The 15,204-nt window shown below is 46.4% G+C and overlaps 1 protein-coding gene across 1 annotated transcript; it reads right to left on the bottom strand.

Annotated features, from left to right (window-relative positions):
- Window positions 1-11,895: 11,895 nt before the first annotated feature.
- Window positions 11,896-15,044, bottom strand: LOC8033735 (deoxynucleotidyltransferase terminal-interacting protein 1). Its single transcript, XM_029995083.3, has one exon. It carries the CDS (start codon window positions 14,906-14,908, stop codon window positions 13,592-13,594), a length of 1,317 nt encoding a protein of 438 aa, XP_029850943.2. The 5' UTR covers window positions 14,909-15,044; the 3' UTR covers window positions 11,896-13,591.
- Window positions 15,045-15,204: the final 160 nt, after the last annotated feature.

Raw genomic sequence — 15,204 nt, 5'->3', positions numbered from 1 at the left:
GTTTCCGTCCTTTCTGTCTTGTCGGGGCATATAGATGCCAGACGCCTGAGGTTTTGTCTGGCCCCGGCAGACCTCCGTCTTATGTCCCTTCCTGCCACACCTTTGACATGTGGGCACCTGTCCGGTGTTGTACAGGCTACGACATTGTGCAGCTTTGTGCCCCGTCTTATTACAGAGGTAGCACCTCATAGCAGGCCGCGGAGGCCCGCCCCCCTCGCTACTTTTCTTCGCTGAGGGGTCGGCCTCGTTTTTCCCCGCTTTCCCCAGGTTGCTATGACCTTGGGCGTCCAAAAATTGGTCCGCCATCTCCAACAGTCCCTCCAAATGTGGCTGTTTTCTTTCCTTCAGGTAGATGGCCAGGGCTGGATGACAACCCTTTAAGAACTGCTCTTTGATGACCAGTTCCCGGAGACCTTCAAAATCTTTGGTCACTGCGGCCAGCTCGACCCACCGGTCGAAGTAGTGGCCGAGCCTGGCGGCGTACTGAGTGGCCGTCTCTCCATCTACCGGCTTCCCATCACGGAATTTATCGCGAAAGCCCTCAACGGTGAACCGGAACCTCTTGAGCAGCGAGGCTTTCACCTTGCCGTAATCGGCGGCATCTACGGGCGGCAATCGCCCATACACACTAAGGGCTTCCCCCGTGAGGCACGTGCTTAGGGCGGTGGCCCATTGGTTTTCTGGCCACTTTTGACTTAAGGCAATTCCCTCAAACCTTCTTATATAAGCGTCGAGGTCGTCCTTCCTTTCGTCGAAGGCGAGTAGGAGCTTGTTCGGATTCAATTTCAAAACGCTCTGACCCTCGCCGTCAGTTCCTGCTCCGGATGAGCGGTTCCCCTCCTTCTTGTTCTCAAGCTCTAGCCTCAGCCTCAATATCTCGAGCTCCCTCTCGGCGGCTGCTTTCGCCGCCTCTTGTTCCCGCTCGGTAGCCTCCCTAGTAGCTTCTCGCTCTAGGGCTCTCTCCTCTCTTTGTCTGGCGGTCTCTTCCTCTATCCACCTTTTTAGTTCTGCTCCCGAGAGGTCTAGTTTGGTTCCCAGTGCCACGAGTTTTTCAATTTCCATGTCCGGTTTACCCAAGCTCGCCGCTGGGCGAACTGCGGAACCACACTTCCCTCAAATCACGCGGTTTCTACTCGCAGCCCTCCAAAGGCAAGTCTCCACCATAGTCAGTCTACGTCCTGTCGCGGACGCCAGTTTTGTCACAGGTTTGCTGATATTCTCTGTTTAAACACAAAGGACTGCCGACCAGGCGATAGGTCCACGCCTCGGTGGAGTCTTGCCAATGAAGGGGAGACCACAGTTTTGCAACGAAACGAATTTAATACTACAAACAAAACAAAAGAAAACACAATAAAGGTAAACAAGTGCCGAGCTGCGAAAACAACAGGACTCGAACGCACTTCACCCGGCCGGTGCACGGGCGGCGAAGATAAATCACTCAACGCACCACGAATTAGGCAAAACCCAAAGTCTACCGCTCAATACAATGCAGTAACCATCTCTTACGCGGGAGCTTCCCCGAACATGGAAAAAAAAATAACTTCGGAGCTTAAATGTTATCAAATAATACAATCGGACACCCGTGAGAATAAAAACCAAGTACAGAAATACCGCTTCCTTAATTACTATCAAGAGGAAAGTGCGAGTGGAGGGGAAATCTCGTCTCACAGTGTCCGGGAGTGGCGGTCTTGCGAGGCGCTGTCCGAAGGGGGAAGGAATGGTCCCGGTGGTACCACGGTGGGTTGGGCGGCTTGAAGCGGCCACACAATCACGCACACACACTTCGTCGTCGAAGTCTTCCCCAGTCCGGACCTGGCCCGCTACCGTTGAGCTCCACGGACTCGGCGCTTCGATTCCCCGCCTGTTGCTTCCGAGTTTCCCGCTCACACTGCTCGCCTTTGCCCCAAAGAGTCCCCCTGGACGGGCCCCCGCATTCCAGCACGCAGGCGTGGAAAACAAAACAAAAAGAAACCAAACCCCAGGACGCTGGCCCGCTCGTCCCTTCATCCTCCCCAAAGGGAGCATCGCTTCGTTTTCGGGGGCGCTGGGTCCCAGACCTCACTCCCCGCGAATTTCTTGGAAGGACGCGTCTGGCCCGGGAGAATGGATAACGTAACACAGTCGGATTTTGTAACATGAATAACGTAACATAGCCGGATTTTGTGACACAAATATACTAAGTTGTAGAACGACATAATTTTTGTCAGAATTGTGTAGAGGTGTATTTTCGTGTCACGTAATAAACACTGTAAATTTCCCTCTTTAACTGACTTCACAATTTGGTCATTGACTCACTCAAAGCGCGCCTGGTGAGATCGGTATATTAAAGTAAAACACCGCTAAATGACAATCGGCAGTAAAGCTCCTCCCATACATGCCTTGCACCTACTTCACAGGATGACGTCGAACACCGGTAACCACCATGCTGGTGGTTGAGTCGACGGCCATTTGCAGAGAGAGCCAGGCTAAACACCGCGCTCGGTTGTAGCCGTTGCTACGTATGCCGACGATCGTTTCGTCGGCATGCCCTGGGACATGGTTGACGTATGGCAGGGAATCGATCCGGCCGCACATTAGGAAAGTTTTAGAATAGCGCACGCTAAAGCTTTGCGTACGCCAAGAATAGCGTCGTCGCCACTGCGCATACGCCGAACGCTAACTACGTTTAGCGCTTTGCGTGCACTATTTTAGCGTACGCTATTTCTCGGAAATAGCGTGCGTACGCATAGACTCTTTGCGCTCCTCCAAGGAGGATTCGTGGTGAGAAGTGGGCTGAAGCCCAGACGAGCACAGTTAAAAAATGGCGGCTCCCAGGAACATGGCCACATGGCTGCGGCCGCTTTGGCGGCGACGTAAGCGCTACGTCGGAGGCATCCTCGCCACTGCGATTTTCAATACGGGACGACATTGCACTAGGTTCGGAACACCCAGTAAGGTCCCCAGTAGCACCGAGTGTTGTCACTGTGACTGTGCTGCTGGAATGTGGTCCGCCAACGTTGTGTATACGTGTCTAACGTCCGCAAAATGATGTCATGTCGCTGGAACGTTATCTGAAAATATTCCCCTAACATCACAGTAAACATGTGTGGTATGTTATGCCCTCAACATGAGTGGAACATAATTTATTAACATTGTTTATATATTTGCAATGACCACACAGCAAACATTTGTGGTATGTTTTCTCCTCAACATTCGTGTCTACTTTTGTACATTACATTATAAAAACTCTCAATTTACCCGAGACAAGGAAAGCTGAAAACAGACAAGCACGCATACATAGCCGCAATGTGCCAGCCCGTTTTTATCTTTCCCCGTCTCGGGCAAATTAGTTGCAGACTGGCTTCACCCCACCTTCGGCTCTGTGTGAAAGTCATTCATCAAATATCACTGCTACTGAACCACTCTCCGAAGTTGTTCACTTCACTTGGGAAAACGTGAGTACTCTTTTCTGTAATCTGCTTTCAATCATGTCGATCTATTCCAGTTTTATTTCGAGGTGGTAGCTTTTATAAAAAAATGAACTTTTTTTTTTTAGCCAATCAGAATGTTTAACGTTCATATGTCTGTCACTTCAACATTCTTTCACAAGAATTTTCTGAGCAGAAAAGACAGTAATGGTGACATTTAGCCTAATTTTGGTTAAGCGACAAAGAGATAAAGAACTTCTGATGATCTTAAAGGGCTCATGAAACGAATTTTGGGCTGGGATAAATCAATTTAGATTGGGATTTTACTAATAGCACATCGTTCAGTGGGCAAAAAAAAAAAAAGAGTAGAAAGTCAAAAGCCTTACTTTCGGTACGAAAATTTGAAAACAGAGCGGACTATTTCGTACCTCCTTCCCTTCGTAAGCTCTCTGCATTTTCACTGCGATACATCCGCGGTCCCAAAGCGCGTCACCGGGTCCAAACGCACGTCGCACGACACCGGACCTCACTTATTCCCTTCACCCCTAAGCTGATATTGTGGTGGAAGTTACGCGCTTGCCGGACCAATCAGCTATTTCCCTTTCATCACCTGAGCTCATTCTCTGCGCGAGGGAGCGTGACCACGTGGCAGAAGTGTGGCTGGCCCAACGAGCACGTAGCTTCCACAGCACTGTCAGCTTTGGGGTGAACGGGGTGGGGAAAACAACTTTTGTCTGAATTTTGAGCGAAGGGCTAATCATCTAGGGGGAGAATGAGTGTGGTCCAGGTACACAAACGAGAGTCTGAGCAAGAGGGGACTCCCCCCTTTCCGTCTTCTTGAACTGCTTGGTAGAATGCGCGATTTATGAGTCAAGGGAGCAGTGGGAGGCCATCCTTCGCAGTGATGACCCTGCCTGTCAGCATTGGCTGGCTGGTAAAGGCAGAGCCGGATTAAAGGGATACTTCAACGAAATTTGAAATATTCCCGTCGTGTTCAAAAATAGGTTGAATATGATCCACAATATCCGTAAATGACAATCGCACGTTTGTATTTTGATCCTGGTGGCTGTATTTTTCGTTATAAACGGCCCACTCTGGCAAGCGCTCGGAGAAGGCCCAGCTTAGAGCACGTGACATCCAACGCAATCGTGAGTAGGTCGTCTCAAGACGAGCAAAGCTACGGCGAGGCTGACGTCGAGAGGATGGCCTAGTCGTTCCAGCCACCGAAGCGGCTGCTTTTGTACGAATTTTGAGTGACGGGTTAATCTTCTATAATCTTCTAGGGGGACAATAGCAACTTCTGCGACACACAAAAGGGATTCTCGGGAAGAGGGGAGTTCCTCCGTCCCCCCTTCTCTCGTCGTGGCCGGAGGCGAGACAACCTCCGTCGCTAGCTGTCAAGGTTCCTAGACGAGCATTACGAACGAGGCGTTAGCGACATCCACCAGGTGCTCTTTGCTAATCGTTTAATTCGTTTTAAAATTCCTTTTCGAGACTTTTTTTAACAAGATATTGGTACGTTCCATGTGATACTGCTCTTTTGTACACATATAGACCAAAAAATGAGCGCCGAAATTTCGTTGTAGTATCCCTTTAAGGCATTTCGGGGCCCTGGGCTAAAGGACGCTTCAGGGGCCCTAGTGATGATGATGATGGCGACGATGATGATGATGTTGATGTCTGGTTAAAGGCGGGCACTCAAAATTTTCTTCAGCGTGGCAGAAATTCCCCCTCTTTTCTTTTTTTCCTCCTCCCCTTTCCTCCTCAATTTTCCTCCTCGCTTTTTTACTGCCTTCTCGCACGAGTGCTAATGGGCTTACCGGCCCCCCGACAAAATCTCTGTGTCCCTTCAAGGTTCTCTGCTTCAATCCCAAACATCAGGGATTAGTTAGGCAGCCTGGACATGAGCTCGGAAAAGTTCGGGTTCGCTTTTCTCCTTTTTTTTTTTTCTTCTTTTTTTTTTTTTTACTCTTTTTCTGCAGCTTTAAAACACACTCAGATAGTCAACACCAACTAGCCCAACAACAAGTTCGTTTACATTCAGATACTTCCGCATGCGGCCACGTACGCTACAACACCGCATATTTATCTCGAGTGAACGGAACTTCAACATCACAGCAGAAGGAAAAAAGATGGGTATTTTTATCTGAACTTTCAGCTCTACCCAGAGAGTTGAAAATTGGTCGTTCTAACAACGGCACACTGAAGAGTGATTGTATCACTATTGTGTTTTTGTTTCTCTGTTTTTTGTACAAAGTATTAATCATGAGTAATTACAAGTCAAAGAAATTGCAGTCTGAGGGACACAGTCTGACCATTTCTGGGGCATAATATATAGGTTCGCACTACAGGTGTTTTCTAGAGTGACGGCCGCCTCGTTGGAGCTACTAAGAAGAGTAAAAACAAACTTCCATAAAAAGTGAAACGGTTTATGGAATATTTCATCTATCTTCAACCTTTGAAAAATATTTCTTCGTGGCCAAACGCGCATTTAGTTTCTGTCAACAAATGTTACTGAAAACTCGACAGCCGACCAATATCTTGCGTATCAGCAAAGAGAACGGGAAACACGGAGATAGAACCTCAATATCAATTTTCTTCACGTAAAATAGTGCAACTAGCAATAGTAGCATATTATGCCATTTATTTGAAAACAGGAGGTATTACGAAGTTTTCATTCTCTTCTGTTCCGATTTGTTCGCTGATTAAGAAATGCAATGCGCAGATAGCCTCTGCGGCCCTTGCATCATAATTGTTCGGGGCTCTGTCAGGGTGGGCGAAGGCCAGCGACCATCTCCAAAAAAGACCCAGGAGTTCGGAAGGTGTACTACCGTAAGTTTTGGGGCTGCTTGGCTAATTTAGGCGTCTGGCGTTGCCCGGCCTAGTTAGAAAAGAAGCGGAACAGCGGCCAGCTCCACTTTGTCAACAAGCGGGAAATCATGCCGAAATGTGTCCTTGAACACGTGCGAGATCTTTACCCGAACCCCAGCCGGGATTCGCCACAATTCATCTATGAAAAAAAAAAACTATAAAAAGGGCTAGGCTTAAACGATTTTGCAATTTTTGAATATAGTCATGCGGACTAAGTGTCTACAAGTACAGAAATAAATGCAGTAGAAATGCAGAGCTCTATTGTGGTCTTTATGTCCATACTTGTCTTTCGCGCTGTATGCGAATTAAAATAAATTCTGCAATATCTGTAGATTATACCTGGTTATGTTGTCTCTAAAAGAAAAGTAATCAAGCAAGTTCGGTATCGTGCCAACCAATTGGTGCAAATAAAATTTTATGTGGAATTCAACGTCAAAACAGTACTTCCGCGGGAAATAATGCATCCGTCGTTCTTCGCCTCCCTGAAGCTATGAACTACCGATCTCGGCTACAGGACTTTTGGGTCCACAAAATATCACGCTCAGTAGAAAATTCGCCTTTTGTACCAAGGTACTGGAAATTATTTTTTTTTTTCAAACAGGTCGGGTGGTGATGCGTGTTTGAGTGTAGGACCGTTGACTGGGCACTGGTTTGCGCCAAGAGTGCAGTGCTTCCTTTCATGCTGCCTGCGACGAGTGTTGAAATTTGAATATAGTAGAAATAAAATCAACTGACGCTCTTAGAATTATTTTAAACTTGCGCTTTCTTCAGGAATTAAGACTTTGATCGTACCTTTTATTCATTGTTGTCTTCGATGAGGGAACAACTTGCCGAGGAGGCCGCGCTGTCCGCGTACGCGGCTTGACAGATAAGTTCGCGAATGCTTTTCACGAATCTTTAAAAACCAAGCATAAAAATGAAAGACGCTTATAAATCGCTGTAACGCGAAATTAGAGCGCAGCCACTTTACGCCAATGAAACCAACTTTATGTCTTGGGCAAACGTCTTGCGAGAGTTGCAGTATTTTTAATTATGCCTCATAAATTAAATGTTTATTACTAAGTACCAAACTTTTTTAAATGTATTAAATGTATTATGTCAATTGGAAAGTTCTAGAGCTCTTTGTGAAACACCCGAATTAGCTGTTTGCAACGTGATACGGCTCGCGTGGCTTCCTTCTGACCTGTAACAAAGCTTATGAAACATGACAAAATGCCTTGTGATAAAGCGCCCGCCCCATCATAAACTCAATTTCGAATGTCCAGAAATTTGTTTTTATAGGCCGGAAAAAAAAAAAAAAAGAGATGCGTGCAAGACGCGTGCCTCACGCTTTATTTATATCAGAAAAGAACTGCCCTCTGTTTTATATACAGCGTTGGTTTTATTTTATTTTTTTCACCTACTAGATATTAGAAAAAACGTGCAAATTAACGTTTTGTGGATGTGAGCTATACGGCCAGGTGAAGATTGGGTTGAAGAAAGAACCCAACAAAAACCGACTGGTTACCTAGCATTTGTTAATTAACTTTTTGATTATAAAAGAAAACGGGATAGTTGATTTTTAAAGTTGTTGGGCATAATCAAAAGCCACCAAATTGTCCAGTGAAAATTAGCGCCATTGCGATTTGTGTAGGTGAGCTATACGGCCACGCGAGGATTGGGTTCAAGAAAGAACGCAACTAAAACCGACCGATTGCCTAAAATTCGATAATTAACCTTTTAGTTAGAAAAGAAAAACGACATCGTGTATTTAGAAAGTTGTTGGCCGTAATCGCGAGCAACCAAACCGTCCATTCTTAAAAAGATGTAACGCGCATACACTATTATACGGCGTCTTGATACGGCGTCCTCCTAATTTGGGCGCGAAAATATAGTTCTGATTTTATGTGGGCTCCATCTCCGCGTGGCGCAGCCTAACGCCATGAAGCCAAAACGACAAATCATGCGCATCGCTGTGACAACGCCGCTGTAGAAGGGGCGAGGAGTGGGGTGGCCGAAAAGATTGCGGTAACACGATTCGCGTCCAAATTAGGCTTTTTAGGACGCCGTGAGCCACTTCACGTCCACTACATCTCTTTAAGAATGAATGATTTGGTGTTTTTGATGACTACAGATAAGACACAAACCGAAATTGCGTAACTCGAACGTCTTTTGTAGAAAAATGCCTAGTCGTTAAAAAAAAAATCTCCCTGCATAAGCACGATTGTAAGGCAGTTCTTTACGTCCGGCGACATCATTACGGCATGGAAGGAGACGTTGACCACAGATCACACGCTGTGTATGATCTGTGGTCACTGTTTTTTTTTCTCGTACGAGAATGAGCAAACATTTGATACCAAATAAAATAGATTTAGCATTAACCAAATTCGACTTGTTTTACTTGAATCAAATCGATATTTGATTTTATTACACTTATCTTGTACCCGTACATGCCTCCTTTATTCCCTAATGAGTTACAAGTGATAATTACATTGTTTTTTTGTCGTGCGAGGTCATCACAATTTATTATTAACAATCGGAGCTGTGCGATTACGCGGAGGCGGCGCATTTGAAGATATTCAAAATTGTTCTGAATACACAAACAGCCTCGAAAGTCTTGCTGTTTGGGTCCTTTCCTACACGTATGACCAATAATAAAGCCAAAACCTTATAGAGGAGACTATCTCTATCAACTCAACGCGCAAACACGATGTGAAGCGTGTCTGCGTACGTTGGGAAAAGAGATACCGGCTAGCAAACCATAGCGTCGAATGTCCATGCATCAAAATGTCCGTGCACCGAAATAGCCGCGCACCGAAAAGACTCACACCAAAAAGTCTTTGCAGCAAAAAGTCCGTACACTGAAACGTCTGTGCACCAAAACGTCCGCACCGAAATACCCTACAGCAAAACGCTCCACGCCGAAAAGTGCTAGACCCACTACGGATGGGGTCCTCCGTCACCTCTGGCGGTTTACGAACCATAATGATTCAGAACCAATTGACTATGGAGCGCCATCCCTGATATACAGAAAACGCCACTCGTAATTCCCGTTGTCGCCATGAATCCGACAACGAAAGATGCCAAATCAGATATTTATATTAAAATTGATACTTTAATGACTACTTCTTTGAGCAGAACGAGGTATTTGTGCTCTCACAACCAGCAAGAATAGTCCTCCAAACCAATGCTAAAAAAAGAGCCAATGCAACTCGTTGGGAAGAGCAAGTGCCAAGCTCGCTCAAAACAGCTACTCGGTTGGTTCAGCTCCTTGTCGCAGGTGTGCCGGCTGGCTTCTGGATAATCTTTTCAAATCCTTGAAGCTTTCATTTCCTCCACCCCAAACTTGTCCAAAAAAAAAAAAAAAAAGCAGTTAGCAAAAAAAAAAAAAAAAAAAAAATGGAAAATGGCGAGGAGGAAACGAGAGGCGATTTCCTCCTTTCACAGTGGCGAGAAGGAAAGTGAGGGTCGGGTTCCTTCTCTCTGCTTGCGGGCCGGCCTTTAAGGCAATGAGCCTGGGAAATACTGCAGTTTCCTTTATTTTTTAATCAATAATGAAGTAACCTCAAACTACAAAATACAAAAAAAAAAAAAAAATTACCATTCCCGTCTGGTTTACACTAAGGAGACCTCCGGCAAGACCACCGCGTAGGCGTCATGCAGCTTTGTTCCCTTCCCCATCAGCGTCGAAGGCCGCGCTTTCAAAGTGTAAGCGCTGCTCAAAAACACGTGTTTGCGCGCACGAGACACGAGCCCGAGTAGGGTGAAGGGGGAGGTGTTAATGCCATTTCCCTTCCTGACAAAAAAAAAAAAAAAAAAAAAAAGAGGAGCGAGAAACCCCAGATTGTGGGGCCTCTCGCGTGTTTTCTTCGTTTACTCGAAGCCGCTTTCAAAAGAAAGCGGACAAGCACCCAAAGGGGCCGGTCACCCACCCAAAGGGCCGGCTTTGTACAGGGATAGGAGTGTGCTACGCGAAGTGCGCGTTTGGCCTTGTTGACATCGCCATTATCTTTGTATATCATTTTTCTCGGATGCTGCGGCAAAGCAACACCGCTTTCCAAAATATTTTTAGGTTTATTTTTTTTATTTTTTTGTAGGAGCTTCCGTCATGGGGGTCCCCAGAGAGTCGGGGGCCCTGGGCTGCAGCCCCCTTAGCCCGTAATCCGGCCCTGACAGAGGGCCATTGCGGCGTTGGAGGCCAGTGGAATCCTGGAATTGGGATAAACACCTTCTTTCCTCCCCAATTTCTTTTGCTTTTTTTTTTCTGAACTAAAGATGTTTTCACACTGCTCTTCGTTTCTGGTATTACCGATATTACAGAGGTTTAGGGAGAAAGTGTTGAGGCTCGTTGAGCTCAATTTGTCAAGTGGTTGGTGTGCAATTTTCTCTCGCAAAAGGGGTGGTGAAAATGTCTTTATTTTTTTTCTATTGCGGAGATATATTATATAGGGCTCTGAAAAGTTTTTAAAACTATAAAAAAATATCAACGCCGTCGAGGAGATAGGCATGTAAATTTACAGCTGATAGAGGCTGTTCAAAATCAAAATGTAACTATAACAAATCTTATATAGAATTACCCTCTTTCATGTGCACTCGTGGATGTGTGAGAGCGCGTTGCACTCTAATCCGACAATAAAAATAATAGCGTTTTTTTTTTCTTTTTGCTAAACAGAATAATAATAATAAAATGAAAGCTAGATTAATGCATTCTGCGCAGGTGAGTTATACGGCGAGGAGCAGTCGGCTAATTAGTTAAAATTTGTTAATTTACTTTTTAAGTATGAAAATAGAGATGTAGTTCCAATTCGAAACTTGTTGAGCGTCATCGAAAACCACGAAATCAGTCATTTTCAGAAAGCCTTTCAGCGCCTGAGAAGCGTAGTAGTGCGCTAAAGTTACCACTCGTGGAGCAGGTACAAGGCTAGCGGTTGCGGTAAGGCGCCCGCGCAATTTTTCCGTCTCTTATCTAGCCACGATGCGCGATACGACGCCATGCGCAGTGAATGCACAGAATGCTTCCGGTTCTCTGTGCAACCTTGTTTTTTTTTGTTTTTTTTTTTTCAATCAACCTATTTGCAGCTTTTTAGAAGCTACAAAAAATGGGTTTCATATTTTTTTTTTTTTAATATTCACTGTGTGCTTTCAACGACCAACGACTGATTAAATTTGGTGGTTGTGTCTGAACCATAGAAAACGGCCCGTGACCACAGAAAAGAGCGAGCGCGACTCAAACTGGCCAGTTCTTGATCGGCGGTTTTCGGGCGGAAAGAAACCGAATTTCGAGCCGCAAATTCTGTTCTGGCTCTCATATGTTACGTACAACTAAAAACCTCGGCGAGCTTAGAGTATTTTGGCTGCATTGCGACATTTGGTAACACCCTGCAAGACCCCGGTTGCTTCGGCTACAGCTATGCAGACTGCGTGAGATCCGAATAAAAGGAAAAGTAATTTTTCCCCTTTGACCCGTTGCACTGCACGAGTGAACATTTTCTGCTCCAAGGACAGCAGATAACTTCTGTAGGTTAGAAGGCAGGCTCAACATTAAATTTGCTAGATCTTTGCAGTTTCTAGCTCTTGCCTCCTAACACCTAGTCACATATCCCTCCAGCTAGCATCGATATAAAACTAAAGCATCCAGTATTTTAGTAAAAGTTAGTTTTTATACATCCTCATGCTCTCTGCAAATCTCAGCATACATCAAGCTAAAACAACACCAACAAAGTGGAGAAAGCTGGCAATAAAATGCAATGCATTTGCAACTGAAAAGATATTTTGGGCAGACTAAAGTAGTTAAGCGTGGTTCAGATTAATGGGCAGTTGGATGCTCATCCACATTAGGTCTCTTGGGCTAGGGCTTGCGGCATTTATGCGTGACGAGCTTCACCATAATTAACTGAAATTTTTTTCACCAACACAAAATTGCCGTTTATTCTGCATAGGCATGACTCCAGCGTATAAAATCTGCAAAAAGGATGTAATGAAGTGAGAAGTGGTGCATAAAAGCTGCATAAAAGCAGGAAAAATGCAGCATGAATATACAAAATGTTTGTTTGGCTAGTTCAGATATCTACAAAAAAGCAGCTTCACACATGACCTGAGTCAACATTCCTATCACCTTTGTAGTAGTAATTCCATTATATAATAACAATATAATAACAGTAATGTAATAACAATAAATGCGAAATGCCCAATTGAATATTGATTTTTTTTCCCCCTTGCCGGCTCCTTACATTGCTATTTGACCAGTATATATCATGTTTTTCAGCAATTGCTGGCAGTTAGAAACCCCCAGCTATGGTGTATACGCCTCAATTCGGTTGGCTCAGTAGCCTCTGCAATAATGTTGCAGATCATGCAGACAAAGGAACAAATCTCCTCTTGGCTGGCGACGGCTTAAAATGACTGACTCTAAGAGCCAACTCCAACCAAATTTTAAGTATAGTTTCACAAGAAAATGCAAACAAAAAAAGAATGGTTTAAAATATGTGCCATACCCTGTCCAACATGGCAAGAACGCGGCATTGGCACTTTCGCATGTAACTCAACAGGTTAGTGTCAGAACATCAGATTTTACCAAATATGTTTTGCTATATTTGTAGTATTGATCACAGCTTTCCAATTGTGAAAGCAAAATCGGACAAACCAGCAACCACTAGTTTGTCCTAACTACTCTATGTCACACAATGTTACTTGTCACGCAATGCTTCATTTTTGTGATTTTTTTCGAAGTTTGCCATGGCCGAAACAAAGAACGCTTCGTGACATCACAACTTCCAAAAGTAACTGAAGGAGAATTCAGCGTAGTCAACCCAGAAAATGTTGATTGACAGCAGGCAAGCATTGCAGCAGCCAATCGTGGCAATGTAAAATGAAGTAAGGGCAATTCTGTTAGGTACCTTAAACAAACAGTAACCAATTTTTGCCACCTTATTTCATGGTTATCGAATGCCCAAAGATTTTGATTTAAGGAAAGAAGTGCACATCTCTCTCTTTCCCTTCAATTAGCCTTTGGCCCACTGCCAAATGATTACAAGACAATTAAAACGTCCTCAGTCTCACGGGCCCAAATAACAAGACCAGGTTTAGAGGGACTATCCCTATACGCAACAACAGCCCACAACCGCCAACCTTGGCACGGCAGAGCAAAGCTCTGGAGCGCATCGAACAACACCGAGATTGAGTTTTTCACGCATGTGCCAGAGTAATATCGTTCCAGAGGCACAAAGTACAAAATTTGCACGGGGCCTCCAAATGAGCTCACTTTGGACCAGTCACGTTGGACCAGGGTCAGGGCAGAGCGTCGTGCCCGGGTCAACGCGTCCGTCACAGTGCCGTCATGGACTGGGCCCGAGGTCGAACGGCGCGGTGAGGGGCGGCTCGAGGGTAGCACTGAGGTCTGAGGCGGCGGGCGACACCTCGACGGCCGCGTCATCGGCGTCGGCCGCGTCGTCGGCGGCACCCGGGCCCCCTTGGCGGGCGAAGCCATCGGCGTCCCCCGGACGCCCCCGCTTGCGCCCGGGCAGGTCCGTGCGCATGGCGAGCATGGCGCTCTGCATCTTGAGCAGCATGTGGTCGGGCACCGTGAAGCCCACAATCTCGTCGAGCAGCAGGCCCGGACTGTGCCTGTACTCGTTGGTGTCGGCCAGTTCACGGATGTCGTCTACGAGCAGCATGTAGGCCTTGCCGCCCGTGGCCGGCATCAGGTTGTGTTCGTAGAGCCACTGCTTGTCCTCCTGGTCGCCCGAGTACTTGAACACCTCTGGGTGCTTGATGTACAGGCGTCCCCGCGTGGCGCCGAGCCCCAGCGCCTTGTTGGCCTTGGCCCCCATGATGAACTGGGAGGTGGGCAGGAGCCGGCTCGGGTCCCACTTGGGGCCCTCCCGCTTGACGGCCTCAGTCTTGAGCTTGGACGGCGTCGAGCGGCCGGACAGCCCCCCCTGGTAGTGGAGCGGGGGCCGGCCCTTCTTCTTCTTGGGCAGCTGGTGGCACTGGCTCGCCTCGGAGTCTGAGTCCGAGTTGGCCTTGGTCGCCCTCTTCCTGCCTGCCTGGTGTAGGAAACGCCCCAGTTTCAGGTCCGACGGGCTGTTGCGTCCAGAGTCGACAGTGTAGTCGGACGTCGGACTGTTGCCTCGCGTGTAGCTGCCGTGGTACATTTTCTTGGCCTCTTCCAGTATCTGTCTGCATACGGCCTGGATGTGCTGCTCAGATATCGAGTGGTCGCCATTGTTGATGCGTACGTTCTCTAAACCGGGTTTGAAAAACTTCTCCAAGTACCGCTGCAAAATTTCGTCGATTTCACGGTTGATGCTTCTCTGCAAGTTTTGACGGAGCACGTCGAGGGATTTGGCAGAGCTCGTAATGCAACCGAGTTTCGCACGACTTATAGCCACCGACTGCGACCTACAAGATGGGCGATAATTTATACTCGACGGAAGACAAGAGAGGTTGTAAGGCCGCATGTTAAACGTGTTTAGCCACGGTACCAGGTTCGCCTTGTCATCTGTAAACATTTCTCTGGAATTTCCGCGGAAAACCGACGCCACTGATTTACGCTCACCGCTTATAGCCATTTTCCTGCTGCGATCTGAGTCTGAAGTATCTTCTTTGTCTGATGGTGAATAAATACGAATTTCTGGAATTACTGATGTCATTTCTAATGAGCCTGAGGTATGGCACCGGTGGTGGTGTTGCAAAAATAACGAGGTGTGTTTGCAGCTCAGCTCTGCTATGGGACCGCCATATTGATAAAACAACAGTGGTGGCGGCCGAGTTGGTCGAGCGACGACAGTCGACTTTTGTGACGGCGAAGTTAACGTCGGGCCATAGCCATAGCCTCCTTGGAGTCTTGGACAAACTGAAAAACGAAATATCCGAGCATAAAAGAAAAATCTTGGAAAAATCGCCAAGATTCTCCCTCTCTTTCAAACCGCCATAAACTTGTTTTAAA

The sequence above is a fragment of the Ixodes scapularis genome, unplaced genomic scaffold (genome assembly GCF_016920785.2).
Source record: "Ixodes scapularis isolate PalLabHiFi unplaced genomic scaffold, ASM1692078v2 PGA_scaffold9__187_contigs__length_104089568, whole genome shotgun sequence".
In the NCBI taxonomy this organism is placed as follows: domain Eukaryota; kingdom Metazoa; phylum Arthropoda; class Arachnida; order Ixodida; family Ixodidae; genus Ixodes; species Ixodes scapularis.
Note: the sequence above shows the minus strand (reverse complement) of the source record. Positions and strands in the feature narration are given on the sequence as shown.